The 23,207-nt window shown below is 42.9% G+C and overlaps 1 protein-coding gene across 5 annotated transcripts; it reads left to right on the top strand.

Moving 5' to 3' along the window:
• The first annotated feature begins 279 nt into the window (after positions 1–279).
• Positions 280–22,967, top strand: PRDM1 (PR/SET domain 1). 5 transcript variants are annotated; one of them, XM_070376532.1, is made up of 7 exons: positions 280–416; positions 2,349–2,597; positions 8,978–9,097; positions 12,608–12,860; positions 17,901–19,021; positions 19,490–19,618; positions 19,964–22,967. In XM_070376532.1, exons 1-7 carry the CDS (start codon positions 297–299, stop codon positions 20,534–20,536), a joined length of 2,565 nt encoding a protein of 854 aa, XP_070232633.1. In that variant the 5' UTR covers positions 280–296; the 3' UTR covers positions 20,537–22,967. The 5 variants fall into 5 exon arrangements, with proteins under 5 accessions (XP_070232633.1, XP_070232634.1, XP_070232635.1 ...); XM_070376533.1 differs by lacking the exon at positions 280–416 and adding an exon at positions 442–732; XM_070376534.1 differs by lacking the exon at positions 280–416 and adding an exon at positions 1,907–2,072.
• The last annotated feature ends 240 nt before the right edge of the window (positions 22,968–23,207 follow it).

The following is a 23,207-nucleotide window of genomic DNA, read 5'->3' as shown; positions in this document are numbered from 1 at the left end:
TTTCCCAAGCAATAGCTTGAGGACTAGACAGCTCCGTCTTATTTCATAACATGCAAATTAATTGCTCTTTTTCACGTGTTCTTTTCAAGTAAGTTTTGTAAGCTCTCTAACTGGACCTAGGCCGAGGAACTCCAACAAGTTTAGATCCTTTTTAGGTTTCCCTGAATTTAAGGAATGTGCGCCCCCTCACAAAGCCGCAGCAGGAAGGAGGGCGGTCTGGAGTCTTTAGAATACAATACAGTCCGAGTCTACGCGGAGGTTAAGTGCCTTCAAAGGGAAGTCACGATTCCAAGTAAATGTTGAAATTCAGATACGGAGAGAGGAAGCTCTGGGCGCTCGCGGGCTGGGGGGAAAGCCCTAGACTGAGCTCGACGCGGCTTGGCCAGGTGCGGCCACGCCCCCTCTTCAGGCGACTGGTAGGAGTGAATCACGAATGGGAAATCTGCAAGCTGGGAGGGGGTAAGGGCCGAGCCGCCGGCCGGGTTAACACAGACTGTAAGCGCAGCCGTGACACTCGGCCCTCCAGTGTTGCGGAGAGGCAGAGCAGCGCGGCACCTGTCCGCGCCGGGAGCCGGGACGCGGGCGCGGGCGGCCGAGCAGAAGGGCACCGCCGCGGTGCGCGCCAGCCTTCGGCCCGGAGGGGACGCGGAGCACTGCGGACTGTTTAGGCATGAGCGACATTTATCTCAGATGTTGGATATTTGCTTGGAAAAACGTGTGGGTACGACCTTGGTAAGGAACTTGATCTTGTTTTTGATTCTGAAATTGATCTGAAAACTTCGCCCCCCTTTTCGGCTAACGTAGTCTCAGTATAAACCAGAAATGCTTCTGCTTTAGGGCACTTAGCACTGTCAAACATTTATAAGACTTTTTCCTTATGAATCATTAACCCTTTCAGTTCTAGGCATAATTGTCAGTTCATTGAAATTTCAATAGTGACTCCCGCCCACCCCCGTCCAACAAAAGTAACTATTCCGCGTTGGCTTAATTTTAAATTTTGGTTTTATTTTAACACTTATGTGGCATCGTGACTGTACGTGTCGCAACTACGTAGACTTAAGCACGTTTGTTTCAGTCGTGACTGAGGGAAGGACAATTTCGCATCTGATTTTTAAAAAAGGGGGGGGTCATTATATTTAGAGAAGAAACAGAAGAATGGAAAAGCCACCCTGAAGGACTTGGACAGTGTTGTGTTTACATTCTAACGAGGACACGTTCTTACATGGAAATAATACCCTACTCCTTTTTAATACGTTCCTACTTTTTCCCCCAACACGTCTGTATGGGAAAACACTGCAGACGTTGTTTACCTTTTTACCCCCTCTCTCTCTTTGGAAAGCACTTTTCCTGCGTGTGAGGGGGGGATTTTCGGGAATACCCTTATCAGTTTACAAGTGGAAGCAGAGCTTGTCTTCTGAGTCTTCTATATTTGTTATAACTTTAGTTACAGTAAACTGTAGCCCATCAGTGACTTCTGGGAATTCGTACACTTTCAGATTTAAATGGAAAGTGCTATTTGTAGCTGAGGGCTCCTAAAGGAATTCTCTTTAGGGAATTCTGTTGAACAGTTTTATGTTTTGTTTTTGCTTTTTCAATCTGGCGTAAGATACCCACAATCAAAAGAAACTGTGGGGAGTTTGCCCCCTGCCCCCCACCCCCATCTTTCCTCGTCTTTTCCTATGGTCCAAATGATTTCTGAAAAGCTGCAGCTCAGTGATGCTGGCAGGATGCAGTCCTTTTCAGTCTTCCATGTGAGAGGATGAAAGAGATCGCGCTGCAGAGGGGGTGTGGGGGGGGGATAAGTTGTTTTGAAAGTTGTTTTGAGTTGGGAGCTGGTGGGAAAGTTCAGTCTTCCCCATTTGGAAAAGGCAGGCTGGGTTCCGCTCCTGCACCACACGCGCTTTCCATTTTTAGCTTCATTCAGAGGCAGACAGAGCTCCTTCCTCTTCCTCTCCTTGTTTGTGACACTTTTCTGAGGCAGCTTTTCCACAGCGTTGAGGGTCTGGCAGCCATGACCCCAGGCGTCCTGGGACAGAGGACTGGGCGCCCACAACATTTTTCTGCTGTGAGAGGTAAAGCCTGGGATTGTTCGGAGGTGGTTCTTTTCTTTTTAAAACTTTGTCTTCCAGTGAGGTTGCCACACTCTTTGTTGTTGTTATTGTTGTTAAAGGATAGCATTTAAAAACCTTGCTTCTCCAAGGCAATCTTTATACGGCTTTTTGGCTCTTACTCAACTGTACCGAGCACTCTGCATCTGCTTTTAAAGTCTTCAGACGACTGTATTAGTCATAGCCTCTCAGAGGAGCCACGGGACAATGGGGATTAAAGGCCTTTCCCTTCTCTTCCAGGCTGCCCCCAAGTGTAGCTCCAGTGCTGTGAAGGTTCCAGGGTTGGCAGAGGGGACTGAAGGGACCATGAAAATGGACATGGAGGACGCGGATATGACTCTGTGGACAGAGGCTGAGTTTGAGGAGAAGTGTACATACATTGTGAATGACCACCCCTGGGATTCTGGTGTGGAAGGAGGCACTTCGGTTCAGGCGGAGGCTTCCTTACCGAGGAATCTGCTTTTCAAATATGCCACAAACAGCAAAGAGGTAAGCCTCTGGTTTCTTGCTGAAGAAGATTGGCACCTGATGCCAAATCTCCCTACTTGCCCTTGAGGCCTTGTATATCTGTGAGAATGTGTAAGTATCAGTAAATAATTGATCACTTAATTCACTTCTTTCATTGCTTTCTCTTGCCCTAAGTCTGTCCCTGCTTATTTTCTCCAGCTCTTGACTATTCCATATTAATCAGTAAACAGTTAAATTTTTTGGCAAGTTGACATGTCTTAGAAAAGCCGAATTGCAGCATGGGGTGGGTGAAATTGTCAGCAGCTTCGAGAAAGTTTCCTGACCGCTCTGGACTCACTGGCCCTCATCACCCAGTACAACTGCTTTGGAGGGAGAAAACTTTTTCTTTGAGAAAAATGTTTTTCATGTTTCTTTTGTCTCCTTTTGGTCATGAGATGGCTTTAGTCTTTTTTTAACGAGCCAGCTTTATTAGCTGGGTTTCTAAAATTATTCTCAAAACCTTGACGTGTTTATGAACAGAAGTGATGGTGTAAATTGAGAAGAGGTTCATGTAAAAGTGTCCTCTGTCCGGGTGACTTCAGAGCTAACCACTGTTTATCTGCAGCAGCTCCTTTGCTTTGGCAGGGCTGGCAGGCTGATTCCTTCTTAGCCTCTGAAGTGGGTACACTCTTTGTTGTTTCAAAGGGGTTGAAAACCCAGACTTGGAATGAGCAAAGGATTTGTGTTTACCCTTTTATATAATGATTATAGCAAGGCGTGATGTTTAGCTGTGAAAAAACTTGCAGAACCACCTCTTGTTTTGAGAATTCAGCTACTGCAGTTGCTCTCGTGGGTCGACTGCAGGGCTGAGTTGAAGGAATCGACCCCACCACAGACTTAGCACCACCATTCCCGTCACTCACTGTCAATCCTATCACTGCCTTCAGAAAGTCGTGAAGGGCGGGGGTCTTTTGCTGTAGGAGTCCAGAATTCCATCCCGAGACTATTTATTAACAACCATGTCAAATCACTTTCCTCCTTCCCTAAGGAACAGTATTTGAAGGCGTTGAGAGCTGATTTGGGAAATACTTTGTCTCTTTCCTGTTGGTGTGTCTGAGTTTAGTGTTGTTAGTGAGGGGGTGACACAGCTGTCTAAAATTAAATAGAGCAACTCTGCTTTGGGTTTCATTAAAACTCAACTCCCCCCCACCCCCGCTCCCCGTTTTTCCTACTGGGAGAGAGGAGGCTGATTTCATAAAAAGCAAAATTTAAATTGTGTTTGTATGTGAACATTACCAAAAACTTGACCCCAGAAGTCAGGCTTAATTACACCTTTTTTGTGAAAGTAAGACCCTTTTCTATAGAAAGTCTCTTAGTTTGTGGCCCATGGAATCAGTGTAGGATTTGTTTGGGTCTGTAAGGTTTGTCTGTGGCTTTAAAAACTGTAGCATTTTTTTCCCAGATCAAATTTGACCAAATACTGGTCTGTTCCCAGATTTTAATTGTGTTGTGTTGCCCTGTCCAGCCGTTTGGGATTAAAATCAAGACCTCTACTCTGGTTCATCCTTGCCTTTTAGTTCTGTAGTATTGTCCTCATTTCAGCTCTTAGCCTGTCTTTCAATTTTCATTATTCTATTTAAAATAATAGCTAAATAGAAAAAACAATGCCCTTAGATCATTAGTCCAAAGTTCAAAAAACTAGGCACGGACTTAAGGTGTATACTTGGAGGCAGAGCAAGACTTGGAGCAAAGTTCTTCAGACTTTCCAACTAATGCTTCTACATTGTGCTACACTGGCCCCTCTTGGTGTCACTGTGGTTTTATTTATCGTCTTAACATACTTCAGACCAATCCTTTCTTAAGCTTGTTTGGCGTTTTTTCACTGCATGTGTAACTCCTTATTTCGTATGTTCAGCACTGAAAACGCATACGGTACCTGTATTCCTAAGGAGGGTCCTTCAGAACAAACCTAGTAAGAGGCCAGGGTTCTTTTATTCTATTTTCTCCTATTTGATTTTACCGAAATGCTTGAAGAGAACAGTATGTCTTTAGTCCTTCATCATAAAAGTCAGCAGGAAACCAGCTTAAATGTAATAATACTGGCTTAAGCTCCCTCTGTAATGCGTGCCTGCTTTTCAGTTTCTCCTTCCTTTTTGCCTTTTGGAAAAGGACAGCTCCCTCAAGATGGTGAAAGAGAACTGTGAAATTGAGCCATTGAGAGTATGATAGCTGCAAACCAGTTCTAGGACAGGAACCTTCAGAATGGATGAAATGTTTACATTATCATTATTCAGTTCTTTCAGTCCCACAAGGCGTGGAAAGAGGAAAAAAGCCTTTGTACGTGTAGTTTTTATCTGACCGATGTATCTTGCCCTTCTTTAAATGTTTTCATTTAAGTAGCAGAAGATGTTACATTATGTACTGATGTGCTGACATCCTGGGGATTTTTTTTTTAACAAGACCATTTTTCATTATGAATTTGTGCTATGTGTCAGCACCTTTTTTTTTTTTTTTTGGTTAAAAACAAAACATACAAACCGTATTTCTGATCTTGACCCTCATTTTTAGATTTAGTTTAGAATCATTTTGCACCTTTAATGAGGCTGTTCTTACTTCCTATTTCCAGAACCCAAACCAAATATAGATGTTCTATTCAAAAAAACTTTTAAAACTTTTTAAACTGCTGGGTTATTCTTTTAGGGGGATTTTCCCCTTGATCTCCTGAAATAATCTACTGTGAATACTTGAACACAGAAAGATTGATTTAAACACTTCTGTTCTAGAAGCCGTAGCCTGAACTGAGGTTGCTTGCGTTGAATTCAGAGGCTCTGTGGCTCTGAGCCTGAACTCCAGCATCATGTGGCAATTAAACATCAGGCCGATGATGGGGACTCAGTGTCCATTTTGATTGAAGTCCATTATTAAGTCATCTGTAAAAAGTATCTCGCCATAATATGCAATTCCCTCTTCACACTGCCTTTTATTGGGAGACCATGTAACCAGGCATTTCCTTTAATATAAAGATAATTAAGGAAACTTTCCAAAAACATCTCTTTCCACTCCACCCCCTTTTAAAAACAATGGAGTAAAGTGCAGGCTGAAGTCTTGGTTCACTGCAGAGCACTAACCATCTCAATGCAAATATCCTTGTATTCAAAATAGAATTTTAATCTAATGAGTCATTTCTTTTGAGGGGGAGGGGAAGAGGTAGCTAGTAATTAAAATGATTTTAATATAATTTGGGGTGAGGATACTTATCCCATCGTTAGACCTGAATGATATTTCTGCTTGAAACTCAGTGAGATTCATGTGTATTCATATATTCCTGAAGAGGGAATTCGCTTTAAAAAAAATTATTCTCCTTTCTATCAAATTTTGATTCAGCACTCCTAGTCCACCCGTACTAAGTTGTGACATCTTCATTTTGTGAAATGGAAAACAGGCCCTATTTTTTGTCTGCAGGTCTTAGACTTCAGGGTATGTTGTGTAACTGAGGCTGTTGATAGATCTGTAGGGGTCAGCCCAGCACAGAGCACACAGCTGGGAAGAGCGGGCAGGCGGGGAATTGTGAAGGCCAGCATCCTCTCGCTGGGAGATTTATGGGAGGCACATAGGAGTCTGGGCCCAGCAATGATGCTTTAGGACCCTGGTCAGTTCCAGTGAAGTTTCCTTCCTGAGCTTAGGTGAACACATTCTTAATTAGTCCTTCTAGTTCTGGGAAATTCAAGGCACACACCAGGTTTCCCTACATTATGTGCTGGCTCCAAGGATAGAATGTTGTTGGTTGTTGGTTAAGATTCACATCCAAATCTTTCCAGGGCCAGAGGGAGAAGTATGACTTAGTCTCTTCCCATTAAAAACTACCCTGGTTCTGATCCCCGCTGTAGTTACCTGACTGAGCTCAGGAGTCTTAGAGCTGGAATCTTAGTTATAGCTCTTATGTCCTCTTTGAATAATTTCTCAGATAAGGATCTGAGATGAAGGTGCTGATTGTGAGATAGGGTGCTGAACTGGGAATGGATAGAGATAGTATATGAGCTAAACGGTTCCTTCCAGCCTCAAAATTCTGATTTGGTGTCTCTATTTATTCATGTGTGAGTATATAAGTACCCAAAGCTCTATGGATCACAGAACTTAAAATATTAGTGTTCTGTCTCACTTGTAAAGATAAGCTGGTATTGAGGCTCTTTTATTTGTTTGGGACTTGAGGATTTCTGCAGACCTCCTTTTCCAGACAATTGTTCTCCTGTCTTGTCTGGTGAGTTGCATTTGTATGGCTATTGATGGCAGGAGCTCTTTAATGCCCTCTCATATCTTCGCCAGTGACTTGCCTATGGCTGCGCTCAAAGATGTTTGGTGGCGTATGTCTTCTGCAAATTCTTTTGTAGGAACAAGTTGCTAGTTGACTTCTTTCGGACCATAAGAAAGTGTTGTGTATTTTCTTAGTGTAAGATTGATAGCTGAATACGAAGCCCATTGGTTAAAGAATGGCAATTCAAGAGAAAAACCCTGACCTCGTTGTCATACTACTTGTTGGTAATCAAGCTCTGACTCCCAAGACATTGTCTGCAAGAGACTATAATTTAAAACAAAGTTGATAAACCAGTTGAGTACCTTTTTTAAAATTACTGCTTTAAAGTGGATATGTTGAAAATATCAACTGCTTATTATTGGCTCACCAGTGAATGCCATTATTTGTTTTTCCTGTTTGTCATTTTAATATTATGGAATAATCACTCAGATATGAATGCCAAATGATTTCTGTCATAAAAGCCGATTCCATGAATTTTTCAAATTCATTTCAATAATACATAATAAACAGTAACCTCTGAATAAGTCTACTTAAGCTTTAGGATGCGTTTTAACTCAAGGCTGTTATAAGGTACTCCGCAGAGCTATACTGCCAACATATACCAATAACGATGAACTGTTATTGAAAGGGCAGATAGATGTAAATGAGGCAGAGGAGGAGAATGAAATGAACATCTGCTTTTTTCAGCTCTTGCCAGAAATTCATAACGGACCAAAAATAACACTCTAGCTTACCAACCTTGTTTCAACTTGTGTTGGGTATAGGAAATTTTCTTTTTTTCTGTCTTTCCAGTCTCGGTATGCTCCATTGGCTTGTATATTGAATATTAAATTTTTAAAATTAATTTTTAAGTCATGTATATGAGAAAGACTGGTCTGTCACAAGCGTGTAGGTGTGTTCTATATCTTTTTAAACAAAGATTTCGGTTGTTGATGAGATTTAATGAAGTATCAGTGTATATCAAAACCAAAATCTTAGATTCCACTGCAAACATTTATTGATTCATATATAAAGGCCTACCATTTCAGGTGCACAATTAGAAAGGAGCCACCAGGGATAATAAAAACTGGAGATAAATATGTTTTTACCTCTCCTCTTGGTCCATATCAATAAGGCATTCAGTAAGTGATTTGTAGGCTGTTTTGGGTGAAAAGAAAATCAAAATGGGAAAGTGAGTGAATAAAAAACAAAATGTACTGCACAGTGTTGTAAAGGACTGTTACAGAGTTCTTTTGAATAATGACGAATTGCTTCCTGATTCATGGTTGGTGACTTTTTTTTTTAAACCCCACCCCCGACCCCAAGAAATTTACCATCAGGGAGGAACTGGTATAGTTAACATGTTTCTTTTTAGCAAGGCCCTCCAAAGTCAAATGTGTGATCCATCCAGTCTAACAAAGCCATTTCCTCAATCTTAGAACCCACAGCTCTCCTAGGTATAAATTCCATTTCAGAGGAAGACTTTTGACCACCGTTGAGCAGAAGATGCTAGAGAAGAGCAAAGTTACTTGAAAGAATTTCCTTCTACTAAAGAGAACTTACAAATTATAAAGAAAGAAAAAAAAAAAAACCTCATCTGGAATGAAAAAATATATTATGTTTTGTTTCTGGTTCCTTAGGCCTTTGTGGAACAACCAAAGAACATTACTTTGGTTTCTGAGGTTAAAACTATTTTATTCCCCTTAAGCACACTGTGTTTATGGTTTGAGGGAGAAGAAGAAATAGGAAACTAGGAGCGGGCTAAAATGGTCTAACCTTGACTAATTCTGCAGTATTCGAAACTCATCCTAAAATGGAATAGTTTTACCCACTCTGTTCTTCTAGCATAAAAAGTATTAATAAAAAATATTGGACCCTCAGTCACCAGAGAACTAGACTATTATACTTGGCTGAATATTTATTTGCTTATCATCTGTGAGTTTAACAGATAGTCTTCCCCAAAAGTCAGGCTCGTTGTTAATTATGTAGGCACGATTAATGTCTGCTCTCCATAGCACAATTTTGTTATCATTGGTGGTATTACCATTTGACAATTCAACTCATTGAAATGAAAAGATCGATTCATATTTTACTGTTGAACTCACTGTTCAATGTGTTTTACCCCCTTTAGATTACTGGAGTGGTGAGTAAAGAATACATACCAAAGGGAACACGTTTTGGACCTCTAATAGGTGAAATCTACACCAGTGATGCAGTTCCCAAGAACGCCAACAGGAAATATTTTTGGCGGGTAAGTAGGGAAATTTTTCCCAACTCATTAAGTATCAGGGGGAAAAAATGAAACTAAAATTGCTGGGTCACTTCCTTCTTCAACTGTCCTGGAGCTCCCCACAATATTCAGGGTCCCCACGGACACAGGGAATTCTAAGCAATTGTGACGAAACGGGTTAAAAATTCAGCCTGGGAAACACAGCTTGAAGGTAGTTGGGGTGAAGAGGTGGTCTGTGTGAATCTTAACTTTTTGCGATTCATTGGAGTTTTGTGATGAAAGGAAACAGTTTGCTGCTTGCTTCAAGGGTAAGTTCATTTGCATTTCTGTGCAAGGAAGTAGTAATGAGTCACCAAGTCTTAGATTTCACCCCTTCTTGATTTCTTGCTGACTTAACTTTAATTGAGTGGACGAGTAATCACAAATGAATTACCTTGAAAATAAATGCCATTTAGGAAGGATGGTACTGGAGGAATGGAGATGGACTACAAGACTCATCCTGTTTAAATGCATCTGTACCATGAAACTGCTGGATTTGACAGCACATAAGTTATTCCATAGTGTAAGGAAGATGCTTACAACATTCAAGAGGATAAACTTCCCTTTAACATCCCATCTAGTCAATCCAGTTTCCTTTGGAATATCACAGTTAGAAAAAAAATCTCACAGGTGAACTAATTAGATAGAATCTTTAGGTAAAAGACCCTGGATGAGAATGAATAGAAAAAAGCAGACTGTTTTCCATTTGCCCATCCATCTCTCTGGATACTCCGTTTCCTCAATTAGAAAATAAATTTAAAAGCAATTATATGTATGTATGTATATAGACTTGCATAAAATGTACATGATTACTGGGAAACCTTTATTGAAATTCTTTCAAGAAACAGTTGCATGGTAGCAACAAAAACTGTATTGTACTTACTTGTTTAGTCGCTCAGTTGTGTCCTATTCTTTTGTGACCCCATGGACTATAGCCCACCAGGCTCCTCTGCCCATGGGATTTCCCAGGGAAGAATACTGGAGTGGGTTGCCATTCCCTTCTCCAGGGGATCTTCCCAACCCAGGGATTGAACCTGTATCTCCTGCATTGGTAGGTGGATTCTTGACCACTGAGCCACCAGGGAAGCCCATATTATACTTATTCTGGTCGGATTTACCTAGAATGCTTATATTTTTTGGACAAGTATTTTTATAAAAGACCTATATTTTGTGATCACCCAGAAGCTGTTCCTAAGAAACAAGCTTTTAAAAAAAAAAAAAAAACAGGAAGTTTTGTATTTTAAGAAATCTACTTTACTATTTTCTGAACAAAAGAGATCACTGAGAAGTTTCCACTATGAATTGCATGCTCAAAATTTAATAATTACTCATACTTAAAATACATTTAATACCTGACTAATAATGGGTAAAATGTGAGTGCACTTTTGCCTTTATTGCCAATAAGGTCTTCTGAGAAGTGAGCCATAGATGTTTGTAATTCTTGAGTCTAAGGTCTGAATTAAAACAATCCAGCACAAGTGTGGTTAATGCAGGGTCCTTTCCAAAAAAATGACAAATATTTAAGAACCTCCTATCTCTGTCTCAGTTCCCTAGTTTATTGAAGATTCACTCTAAGTAGCTGAAATGCTTTCCCTGAGAGGATTTATTTGAATTTGGTCCTTCACATGCAAAGGATACTGTAGGAGATAACTCCCCACATGTTGTTAAAAGCATCCCGATTTTGTTGGCAGGAGTATGAACATCTGTTGTGAGGAAAGAAAAAGTTTCATGCAAATTACACAAAGAAGAGAAGGGATGTTCAAGTTGAGAAACCAGTGACATTTCTTGTAACTGTGCTATGAGTCAGCACGTTTTTAATCTTCTTGATAATATATGGAAATAAAGTGAGGGTGATAGGCAGCAGTGTTCATCTGACGTATCATTATTTTATTTTCTTGTGGGTGTGTGTGTGTGTGTGTGTGTGTGTGTGTGTGACTTCATGGCATCGACATTTCTGTTTTTAAATGAGGATACAGTAAATTGTAGTCTGTGGAAGACTGACTGGAATCAACATACCCGTAGCTTTAGAAAGCAGTTTCCGCCCAGCGAAGAGTGCAAGAGCGATGGAACCCCGTGTTCCTGGAAGTTTGCACATCAGAGTAAACAAACTTGAAAACCCCTCTTGATAGCAGAATTCACCCAGCCTTGTTCCATTTTCTCTTAACAAAACACACCGCAAAAGCTCTCATAAGCTGCTTTGATGAAGCCACATGTATTTCCCCCTTCACAATTTACAGGAAGTTACTCTTAAAAGAAAGTGATTCTGGTGTTTACTGCCTGTGTTAAAGGGACAGAGTTCCTTTTTGTCTCTGATAACGTTTGAGCGAAATACAGAAACACTTTAGAGATTAACATAGTCAGTATGTGACTAAGAACAAAGCAATGACCTGCTGTCCGGTTAGAGCAAAACTTCTGCTGTGAATCATGCCCTATGACTTGGAGCCTCCAAGTTGCAGAAAACGAGGTACTGCTTGTATATGTGTAAGGATCTTTCTTAAGTCTTAAGATGAGATGGGTACATCTTAAAAAGAGGGAAAGAGAAACTTTCTGGGGAAGGTAAAGGGTCTGTTTATAAAGTCGTTTCAGTAAGACTTTACCTTTTTACTGAGTGGCCTGAGGATATCTGCTAACCAGAAGTAGTAGTAACTTTAGGACAAACTTTGAATTCCTCATTTTGTATTGCTTTTAAAGAACAACACCGTTTTTTCCTCTTCTTCCAAAAACAAACCCTATGGCTCTGTGAGTGGTGTCTTAGCCACCGCCCTCACAGATAAGAGGGTTCCCTCTCCCTTCCTCAGCCTTGAAAGAAAAGCACAAGGCCGAACACATTCATCAAGAGGAAAAGTGACTTCTCAGTAGACTGTCAGATGCTGGCTTCTGTCCCAGTGTTCACTTTGTTATGGCAGGTGAAGTTCACCTTGGCCCCACCCAGCGTTTCCACAAAAAGGCAAAGTTCCAAGTATTCATATGAACAAGTGTTACTGCTGGACTAGGAGGCTTGGGGGTGGAGGATGTTTGCAGAGTTTAAGCCTTGGGCGGGGGTGTAGGAAACGGGCAAGTACAGAGGCCATAGAAAAAGCTGAGAGACTCAGTTTGACGTACTCAGTCGGGTTGGTCTAATACCTAGTGACTCAAAGCATTAAAAGTCAGAATGATCGGAACTCAAGCCAGCCCTGCTGCCTGTGCGCCATTCACTCTGCTAGCAGATGGAGTACTAGGTGCGGCAGCTCCTTAAACGAAATCTTGGGTTTCATTCTTCTGTAGGTTTTCCCCAAACATGAAAAGACCCTAAAACTGAAATGGAAAAGGTAACTGATAAAGCGTGCCTCCCGTTTCCTCCCTTATTTCTGCTGATTCAAGACAACTCCGGCTAAACTGATTTCCTTTTCTAATGAGGCAGTCAGGGACCAGAAATCACACTTGCCATGTGCTGGCAAGCTTTCCATTGCATTGGGGGCTTTATTTTCCACGTCTCTCTTCTCTTTTGCGCAGATCTATTCCAGAGGGGAGCTTCACCACTTCATTGATGGCTTTAATGAGGAGAAGAGCAACTGGCTACGCTACGTGAACCCAGCGCACACTGCCCGGGAGCAGAACCTGGCCGCCTGTCAGAACGGCATGAACATCTACTTCTACACCATTAAGCCCATCCCTGCCAACCAGGAGCTTCTTGTGTGGTACTGCCGGGACTTTGCAGAAAGGCTTCACTACCCTTATTCCGGAGAGCTGACAATGATGAATCTCAGTAAGTGGATTACAGAAAAAAAAAAAAATTAAAAATGCCAGTAATGTCAGTTCTGCCCCTTTGCACTAATAACATGTTGTTTAATTACATGGCTTCATTTGATGGGCCAAGTAGGTGGCTTAAACTCAGCACTGGGAAGAGAAAAACAATTTTTTTCAGTCTCTACTCTATTCCCTATAATGAAACTTGATCATTTAAAAAATACTAAGAGCAATTCTGAATGTACAGGAAGAAATAAAGGTCCAATGTTAATCTGTCCAAAAGGGGGCAGGTAGGATTATATTGTAATAGAGATTAGTTCTGACATGCCAAGGATGAAAGGTATAGTTCCTTGTTTGTGGTAATTTCTCAGTGCTTAAAATAAGCTTTGAAATGTAGATGCACATTTGGTTATCAAGTTATGGTCTGATGTGAAACATAATTGTTTTAGAAAAACTTGGAGCTATAATTTTTCAAATCTTATTCGAAATGGATAACCCTGAAGATTTTATATCTTCGCTTCCTTCCTTATGGTAAAAACCTAATTATCTGATCTCCTGATCGGTATTACAGTAACCACCTATCACTTTTATCTTAACAAATTTTCAGTTCCTTAGGTTTATAAGCTTTTACTTTTCTATTGGTTAAAGTTACTGTCGTGACCTCTCTGCAAAGGGCTACTTTGTTTTAGTCATTCTCAAGTGATCTCTAGGAATGATGTAAGATTTACCATAAAATTCCAACCTGTTGTAACTATAGTTGTATGTTCTCAGACTGCTTTTAAAGCAGGTTTTTAAAATCCGCTCCTTTTGGTTTCAGAGTTTGGCATCTAAAAGCTGAAATTTTTGTAACCTTTTGTTTTGATCTCATTTCCAACATAAGGAGAAGTTGGAAGAACAGTACAAAGAATTCCCAGAAACACTTTACCCAGATTCATCAATCATCCATATGCTGTCCCATTTGCTTTATCTGGAGTCTAAATTGTTTTAGTTCACATTTTGGCCTTTGGGACCTTTGGGATGAATGTTAATATTAACATAAATTAGAATTTGACTTAAATTTTTAGCCAATTAACAAACCAATTACTTATCCTAGTCAGGCATAATCCAACTCTATAGCTATTTGGTACTCATCCCAATGATCTCCCAATGATCTCAAGACTATATTTGTAGTTTTCTGAAAAGCTGAGGCTATAAAAGCTTAAAGACCTCTACCATAATATCTTTACATTTGTGTTTGTGGTCCTTATGTACACACATATAGTTACCCTTGAGGTTTGGGGAAAAAACCTTGAAATGTTTGGAAACAAATTGGCTTCCAGCTTGAGCATAGTAGGTATAATCAGGTCCTGGCCAATGGTGGTGGGTCTTTTCCCTCATCTCTCTAGCACTTGCAAGAGTCCCATTATATCACTAGTACCCAGCATCCCAAGAGCCCTTCTGCTCTTCCACACTCTGTAGGTGCCAGGCCCAGTGGCAAAAGGCAACTTACTCTCCAACAGGCCATCTCCCAGGAAAATGTGCTGCTGCTTCTTGAGGGTCTCCTCACATTCCTTGAGCTTCATCATTCATGGATTCAGAAAAAAGACTTTGATTTTTTGTTTTCTTTGAACTGTAACTCCATTTTAAATGACCCACCTTGGTGACTTTGCAGTAACCACAAAGCAGTTTTTTCACATACATCCCTCACCTTCTTCCACACAAAGAAGGGTCCTAAAGGCCTTGAATTTTTATTCCCCAACAAAAGGCTTCAGCACAGAATTTTCAGGTTCAAATGGTTATTTTTTAAGCTCTGAAGGAACAATCATGTTCTCTATGAAATGACACCTTTGTTCCCTCAAATATCTGTTGATGTTTATGCAGAGTTTTTTCTAAATGGTGGTTGAACATTTTCAGGTACCCACTCACTGTCCAGTATTTGTAGTACAGAATGAAAGTTCACAATAACCAGTCACAGTAAGCCAAGACTTTGCTGCCTGTTGTGAAACCAGTTGTCTTAGGTGTGGTAACTGATGATTGAGATGCTGATCAGGAAAATTTCCACTATTTCATCAGGTCTAAAAGGTAGATTGTGTCTTCAGATGAGTTGTGTTGGGTTCCATGTTTCATGCACAGTAGAGGCCTGTATCAGAATCTCTGTGAGGGCTTTAAAATGGCAGTGATGGTTCAGTTGGTAGAGTTTTGAGGAGAACAGATTTGAAGAAAACTGAAGTCAAGAAAAATAAATAGCCAGAAATCACAAATAGTTATTAAAAAAAAAAAAAAAAAAGGAGTAGGAATTATTAGGTTTAACTCTTACTCTCCCAAGGTTGTGTGGTTTTTTTTTTATTTTTTTTTTTTTCAGTCTATCTAACTAACCCATCTAGAAAACAGTTGACCAAATTATAGACTTCTAAATGTTAATCTGCTTTCTCAGTTTCAGTTGAAAACAGACTTTGTTTTGCCTACTGCAGAACTTCTAGGTTCTTTCTTATAGTCTTGGGGGTTCTTATTATAGATCGAAAATGTGAGTCGGCATAATTAAGCCATTCAGAGCCTTCAGAAGCAGTTCACTCTTGAAATGACTCCGTCCGCCTACAGCCATTAAAGAATTAAGAACAAAAACAGATCTTGATTTTCTTTTTCAAGTTAACTCAAGCTGCTGCTGAGTGGGAGAGTCAGAAATGACACCAGCTCCACTGATTACTCAGCTACTGAAGGATGGTTTTTTTTAATATATCTTCATATAGACTCCATGAGGGCTTCCCAGGTGGCACTAGTGGTAAAGAACCCATATGCCAATGCTGGTAGATATAAGAGACGCAGGTTTGATCCCTGGATCAGGAAGATGCCCTGGAGAAGGGCACAGCAATCCATTCTAGTATTCTTGCCAGGAGAATCCCATGGACAGAGGAGCCTGGCAGGCTGCAGTCCATAGGGTCGCACAGAGTTGAACACGACTGAAGTGACTTAGCACACACATGCATAGATTCCATGATTGACACATTAGAACACCTGAGGGGGGCTGACATTGCTCTCCAGATATTGTTTTTTTTAATAGGAAATAAATGTGTTTTTATGAAGGTGTAAGATAGTGAGCATTTATCGTGGAGCTATGATACGCTAGGTACACTCTGCTCAGTATTTTGCATAGAAAATAATAAATTCCAACTTTTCTTGTTGTTGGCTCGATTGTTAGCTTTGCAACAGTTCAATAATTGGATTATGGAGGTGCTCAGCAATAACACCTGACTATAAATAGGAGGGCAGTGCTATGGACAGATTAAAACTTCCTGCTTATAACTTTAATTTATTCAATATTAGAACCCAGAGAGTGTGGAAGCTACTAGAAAAAATTAGGAGACTCAGATGTAATTTGCCACATAACAATGGCAGAAAGTTGTGATGGTGAAGCTTCTGTGTTTTCTTTTTTTTTCGGGTTACGTCTTTTTTTTTTTTTTAACCTGAGCCTATATGGTTGCCTCCAAATCATTCTTTTTTTGCCTCAAAATCCCCTCCTGTGGCTGAGATGCCTTGCCCATCAGTTTTCCAACTTAGTTGTCTCTCTTCCTCTACCATTTCAGCTTTAAAAAACAAAAGTGACAAGCTGAACTTCCTGCCCGCTGAGCCTCACTGAAAGACTGGTATTGGCCTGATAAGGGGGTATTTATTTTGGTTTAGTGGCCTCAGAAATCCCTCTCCCTCAACAAGCTTTCCATCACTGCCCCCATCACATCTTCCCTGATAGTGTCTGGGCTGTGTTTATTCTGGGGCTTCGGGCTCACCCGGGAGTAACTGATAACAGCCAGCAGAGATAACATTCTGAGGGGGCTCTCAAACTGGAACCGAATCCCTCAAGCCTGTCAGCCTAGAGAATGGATTTGAAGAGTTCAGACTCTGGAGTCCACAGAGTTCATTTCTAGACCTATCGGGTATCAAGCCTAGAGTTCTTCCTCCATTAAATCAAGCAGGGACAACAAAATGATGCTTTTACGGAGGCTTAGCAAGGTCCCCCAAGCCTGTCCTCTTCTAAGGCTGAGGCCAAGAGCTCTCCTGATGGCATCTATACAAACCCACAGCTGATCATCTCTCCCTACACTGAGGGCAGGTGTGCAGGCTGGAGTGCTTACCAACCAACAACCAGAGCTCCAACCAAGCAGCTTGTATTTTACTTTTGGTTTCCAGGGAAGGCTGAGCAGGGAGTGGTCGGTTTTCCCAGCTCTGGGTGGTTGGTGTCTTCCTGAAAGCATCTTTCGTTCTGCGTGTTTGGAGGGAGCAGTGCTGGCCATGACCTGGAGAACCTGTCGTAAACAGGCTCTGTTTAAGAGCATTGCTGCTGTTCCTAAACAGTCTGTTTACCGAGTAATAATATGCCATCTTTTGGAATACGTGTGTTCATCTTCGCTGCCTGTTTTCTTTGGTGCTCTAAGTAATTGAACTGGCTCGCAAAGTGCCATTTGTGGTTTGGCAGCGATGACTATGTAACGCCTTGTGATTCCGGGGGACAGCATTACTGGGAGCCTGGTGAGACCCGGAGCCTCAGTGAAATTCTGGTGGTGTCAGCAAATCCAGAGGAAGGGTTTGCATCACCTTGCTAATATGTTTGACAGAGGCAGTTTGAACAGGATTTTATCAAATTCGTATTAAACAAGAATGGAGGTGAAAATTGATGACTGCTTATTACTTGAAATGAGTCTTCATCTTTCACATCTAGTTCACAGGGTGTGCTGATTTCCTTTAGGTAAACTGTGACTTTTATTAACCTGTGACACCCCGCACCCAGTATTTCGTGGAGGCACGCTCCTACTCTAGGTTGAACAGGACTGTTCTATCATGAGGATTTTACCAGTGGAAACAGTCATCCAAACGATGTTATTCATTTGACTGATGCCACCGGTGACCCGGTTTTGCTGAGGAGGAACTGGAGTGGCATGAGCCTTCCAGAATGAGTGGGTGTTGAGAAGCCAGGTGGCCCTCTTGGGGCAGCTGGGGCTCAGGTTTGCTCAAGGAGAGAGCAGCCTGGGCAATGTCGCTTCAATTTTCTGTCTCCCTCTGAGTAATCATCTCCCTTTCTTTATTTCAGCACAAACCCAGAGCCGTCCAAAGCAGCAGAGCACTGAGAAACATGAACTGTGCCCAAAGAGTGTCCCGAAGAGAGAGTATAGCGTCAAAGAGATCCTAAAATTGGACTCCCACCCTTCCAAAGGGAAGGACTTGTACCGCTCCAACATTTCACCCCTCACTTCAGAGAAGGACGCGGAAGACTTCAGGAAAAACGGGAGCCCGGAGATGCCCTTCTACCCGCGCGTGGTGTACCCGATTCGCGCCCCGCTCCCGGAAGACTTTCTGAAAGCACCCCTGGGATGCTACGGGATGGAGCGGCCGCCCTACATCACTCACTCCCCCATATCGTCCTCCACGACGCCCAGCCCCTCGGCGCGCAGCAGCCCGGACCGGAGCCTGCAGAGCTGCAGCCCGCACAGCAGCCCCGGGAACACGGTGTCGCCGCGGGCCCCCGGCCCCCAGGAGGCCCGCGACTCCTACGCCTACTTGAACGCCCCCTACGGGGCCGCCGCCGAGGGGCTGGGCTCCCTAGCCGGCTACGGGCCGCCCACCCACCTGCCGCCCGCCTTCATCCCCTCCTACAACGCGCACTACCCGAAGTTCCTGCTGCCCCCTTACGGCATGAACTGCAACGGCCTGGGCGCCGCCGTGAGCAACATCAACGGCCTTAACAGCTTCGGCCTCTTCCCGAGGCTGTACCCGGTGTACAGCAGCCTCTTGGGCGGGGGCGGCCTGCCTCCCCCGGTGCTGGCGTCCGCCTCGCTCCCCAGCTCGCTGCCCTCGGAGGGGGCGCGCCGCCTGCTGCAGCCCGAGCACCCCCGGGAGGTGCTGGTGCCCGCGCCGCACAGTGCCTTCTCCCTCCCCGGGGCGGCCGCCAGCCTGAAGGACAAGGCCTGCACCCCCACCAGCGGCTCCCCGACAGCCGGGACCGCCGCCACGGCCGAGCACGTGGTGCAGCCCAAAGCTACCTCAGCGGCCGCTGCGGCCCCCGGAGGCGAGGAGGCGGTGAATCTCATCAAGAACAAAAGGAACATGACTGGCTACAAGACACTCCCCTACCCGCTGAAGAAGCAGAACGGCAAGATCAAGTATGAGTGCAACGTCTGCGCCAAGACTTTCGGGCAGCTCTCAAACCTGAAGGTAGGCCTGGCTGGCGTGGTCACCCCCTACCCCCACCCCACCCCACCCCCACCCCCACGCCCACCCCCCGATGCGCGGTCTTTCCCCGGGAGGGCACACAGCGCGCCTGGGTACTTAAACCTCTTGCAGGTTGTTGATTGCTGTTTCCTCCGTGTAAGACCCAGGCATGGCATCGTGGGCCAGGCAGCTTGGGACCTGTTACTTCCCCTCCCCCCAGTATCTGATTAATAAACATCTGGGGTTTGGGCTAGAGGATCAGTGTGGAGTCCCTGCTTAGGCTGTGAGTTTTCTTTAGCTCAGACACGACAGAGTGTTCTGAAGCCCACATTGGAGTTTGATTTGTTCTAAGACTTCACCTTGATGCTTAAGAGGTTTGCATCCTAAATGCCCGGAGTACTTGAGCCGGGATGTTCACTCTTACAGCCTGCAGACTGGGAGCCAGGCTAATGTGTTGTGGCTTCTTCCCAGGTCCACCTCAGAGTGCACAGTGGAGAACGACCTTTCAAATGCCAGACGTGCAACAAGGGCTTCACTCAGCTCGCCCATCTGCAGAAACACTACCTGGTACACACGGGAGAGAAGCCACATGAATGCCAGGTGGGCAGTGTTTTCTGGGTAGAACTTTCGACCTTTGTACACAGTGTCTCAACAGTCACCCTCTTGGTGTCCTAAACCAACGTAAGAATTCTGCCTTCCTTCGGCTGCTGATGAGATGACACAGCCGGCTTCCACTGGGTGGACAATGGTCGGGGAGGGAACCACCACCCTGTGGGAGCGTCCCCACTTCGCCCTATTCACCTTGCGCTGCGGTGAGGGGCCACAGGGAGTTTTCTTTCCCCTCCCAGTTTGTCCTGCGTGGGTGGGCAGCTGGCACCTCCCCTTGGCAGCTCTTAACCTTCTGGTCTCCATCCTCCCTTCTCTGCCTCCCTCCCCACACTGCAGGTTTGCCACAAGCGATTTAGCAGCACCAGCAATCTCAAGACCCACCTGCGACTCCACTCCGGAGAGAAACCTTACCAGTGCAAGGTGTGCCCCGCCAAGTTCACGCAGTTTGTGCACCTGAAACTCCACAAGCGCCTACACACGCGGGAGCGGCCCCACAAGTGCGCCCACTGCCACAAGAGCTACATCCATTTCTGCAGCCTCAAGGTCCACCTGAAGGGGCACTGTCCTGTGGCCCCGGCCACTGGGCTGCCTCTGGAGGACCTGGCCAGAATCAACGAAGAGATCGAGAAGTTTGACATCAGCGACAATGCCGACCGGCTGGAGGACATGGAGGACAACATCGACATGACCTCTGTGGTGGAAAACGAGATTCTGGCCGTGGTCAGAAAAGAGAAGGAAGAAACTGGCCTGAAAGCGTCTTTGCAAAGAAACCTGGGAAATGGACTGCTCTCAGGGTATAACCTCTATGAGTCAACAGAGCCGTCCCTCCTGAAGTTGCCTCACAGCAACCCACTACCTCTGGGACCTGTAAAGGTCAAAGAAGAAACAGTCGAACCTATGGATCCTTAAGATTTTCAGAAAACAAAAGGTGTTTTGTCTTGTTTCTTAACTTACGACTTGGCGAGTCAGGGTGCCTGTCGCAAGCGCTTGTACATAATTCCAATTCTGCAAAGCTCTCCCTGACGGCAGATGGTTTCCCTCACCTCTCTGGAATTAAAGAAGGAACCCCAAAGTTACTGAAATCTCAGGGCATAAATGAGGCAAAGACAATATATATACCTATTATATATACTTATTTACACCCCATCTATATATTTGAACCTGTTGTATTTTGAATATTTGTGTGAATATGTTTGCATAGCCTCCCCATTGCTAAGACTATTGCCTAGCCATAATTATTTTTTCAATGATAATCCTTCATAATTTATTATACAGTTTATCATTCAAAAAGCAATAATTAAAAAAAGTTTACAATGACTGGAAGAATTCCTTGTAATTTGAGTTAAGTGTTATATTTTTGTCTGGTGGCCATTCTTTGTAGATAATTTCTGCACATCTGTTTTAAGTATCTCAAGATTTAATAAACAGATACATTACTTCAAGTCAACCTCCCTCTATAATAATGGTTTGAAAGTGAGGTTTGAGTATTGCCAAAGTTAGGCAGTTGATGTGTTCATTCATAGGATTATATTATTTGAACAGCCTTGTATCATTTGAACATAATTTGGGGGTATGTTTGCAGAATTACCCAGTAATAGGTGGAAGAAATAAAAACCTTGTATGTTTCTGTAGAGAGTTCAGCATTCCTGCCCCCAATCACAGATTTACCAGAAAGGTGATAAGGCGTTGCCAGTCTGTCTCCCTCTTCAAAAAAACAGGGTTGTCCCATCCCCAAAGTCATGTGACCATTTGCAGTGGCCATGAGACTTTAGCATCCCAATGTATTATCTGAAAATGTGAAGAAGACAAAATGCCATGTTTAAAACCACTGCAAAATGTTTCCAAAGCACAGGTGGTTTTGTATGGGTGAGGTCTGGGGGCATGAGTCCAGGTGTTTTTGTTGTTGGTCTTTTGTTATTACGTCAGAATTGCACAAGCATGGTGCTCCACCAGGAAGGATTTGAGTTAGATAGGCTCAGGCCACACTTTAAAAACCAAAAGCCAGAAAACGGGTATTCTCGTTGTCTTAGGGTCAAAGCGGGTAATGAACATTCCTGTCCCCAACACATCAGTTGTATTTGTTTTTTCTGTGCAACTCAAGACTTTCCTCAGTATTTGTGTTTTTACATTTTATGGTTAATTTAATTGAAGAAGAAAGGGCATTGCAAAGTTGTTCAACAACAATTACCTCATTGAGTGTGTCCAGTAGTGCAGGAAGTGATGGCATCTTTAATGATTTGCTACTCAAGAGGAGAGAGCACGTGTGCACCAAAGAGATGGAATGCATCCCATTCTGCCTCGTCCTCTGCTAAGCCCAAAGATGACACGTTGGCATTCAAGGTGTAGCGGACAATGATGTATATTTATAAATCTATTTATACCACTATACCATGTATATAGAATATATTTATAACCACTTAAAATTGTGAGCCAAAACATGTAAAAGATCCTTCTTTTCCTAATGGCAAAAAAAAAAAAAAAAAAAATCAAACCCTTTCTGACTCTTTGCTTAATTAGCACTCGATGACCTCACAATTACATTGGTGAGCTTGGGCACCCCCTTGGTATTATAAGAGATCCTAAAATCTTGGTGCAAAGGTGGGGACTGCATAACAACCAGGGAGAAAGAGACATACCTTTTTTAACTATTAAGGACAATCTAAGATGGCTTTTTTTTTTTGTCACATTCTGATGTGGTCACACCCAAGTCCCAGAAATAGAAATCCCATCAACCACTGTAACTTTTCTCTCTTCCTCTCCTTCCTTCTTAAATAACTGATGGATCACTAATCAATCTGGTTTATATATTCAGCATTTTGGTCTGTGGCAACTAGTATCAGCCTACAGAAGAGAACAACAAATTTAGGATAATCCAGGGAAACCTAAGAGCCTTACTGATCTGTTCCTTTAAATAATGAAACTGACAGTTTTTTTTTATATTTTTTTTAACAGTGTTTGACAAACAGTCCTTGATTATAAGTAAACCAAAGCATCATACTGACACTGACATCAAATATTTTCTATTCCCCATCACTCATTTGTTCTCTTTTTTCCCTCTCATGCTTTCTCGTTAGTGGAAATTTTTACTGAGACCTGCACAGTGGCTTGAGACCCCGTAATTCTCTACCATCTGACTTTCCCTCTGAGGCCTCTTACATGTGAATGTTGAGCCCACAATCAAGAGTGGTTTTGTTTTTTTCTTTCTTCTACTCAAAACTGACCAAAGTTACTGGCTTTTTACTTTGCTAGAACAAACTATCTTATGTTTACGTACTGGTTTACATTGTTATTTATGTGCAAATTGTCAAAATGTAAATTAAATATAAATGTTGATGCTTTACCAATGCTTGTCTAATGTCTTGAGTGGAGGGTGAGGGAGCAACACCTTAGCCATACTGTAAGGGTGGCCTTAGAACAAATTCCGAACGTGACACAATTTGCCTCCATCCTGCTCATGTCCCCACCCCCATCCTCCGTGCCCCATAGAGATGATTCCCTAGTTTTCCCACCTCCGTTGGTGACTGCATTTGTCAGTGATCTGACAGGGTTGATCGCTTGCCTCTCATAAATCGACAGTGTA

This window comes from Bos mutus, chromosome 9 (assembly GCF_027580195.1).
Source record: "Bos mutus isolate GX-2022 chromosome 9, NWIPB_WYAK_1.1, whole genome shotgun sequence".
Lineage (NCBI taxonomy): Eukaryota > Metazoa > Chordata > Mammalia > Artiodactyla > Bovidae > Bos > Bos mutus.
This window is presented reverse-complemented; position numbering and strand designations above follow the sequence as displayed.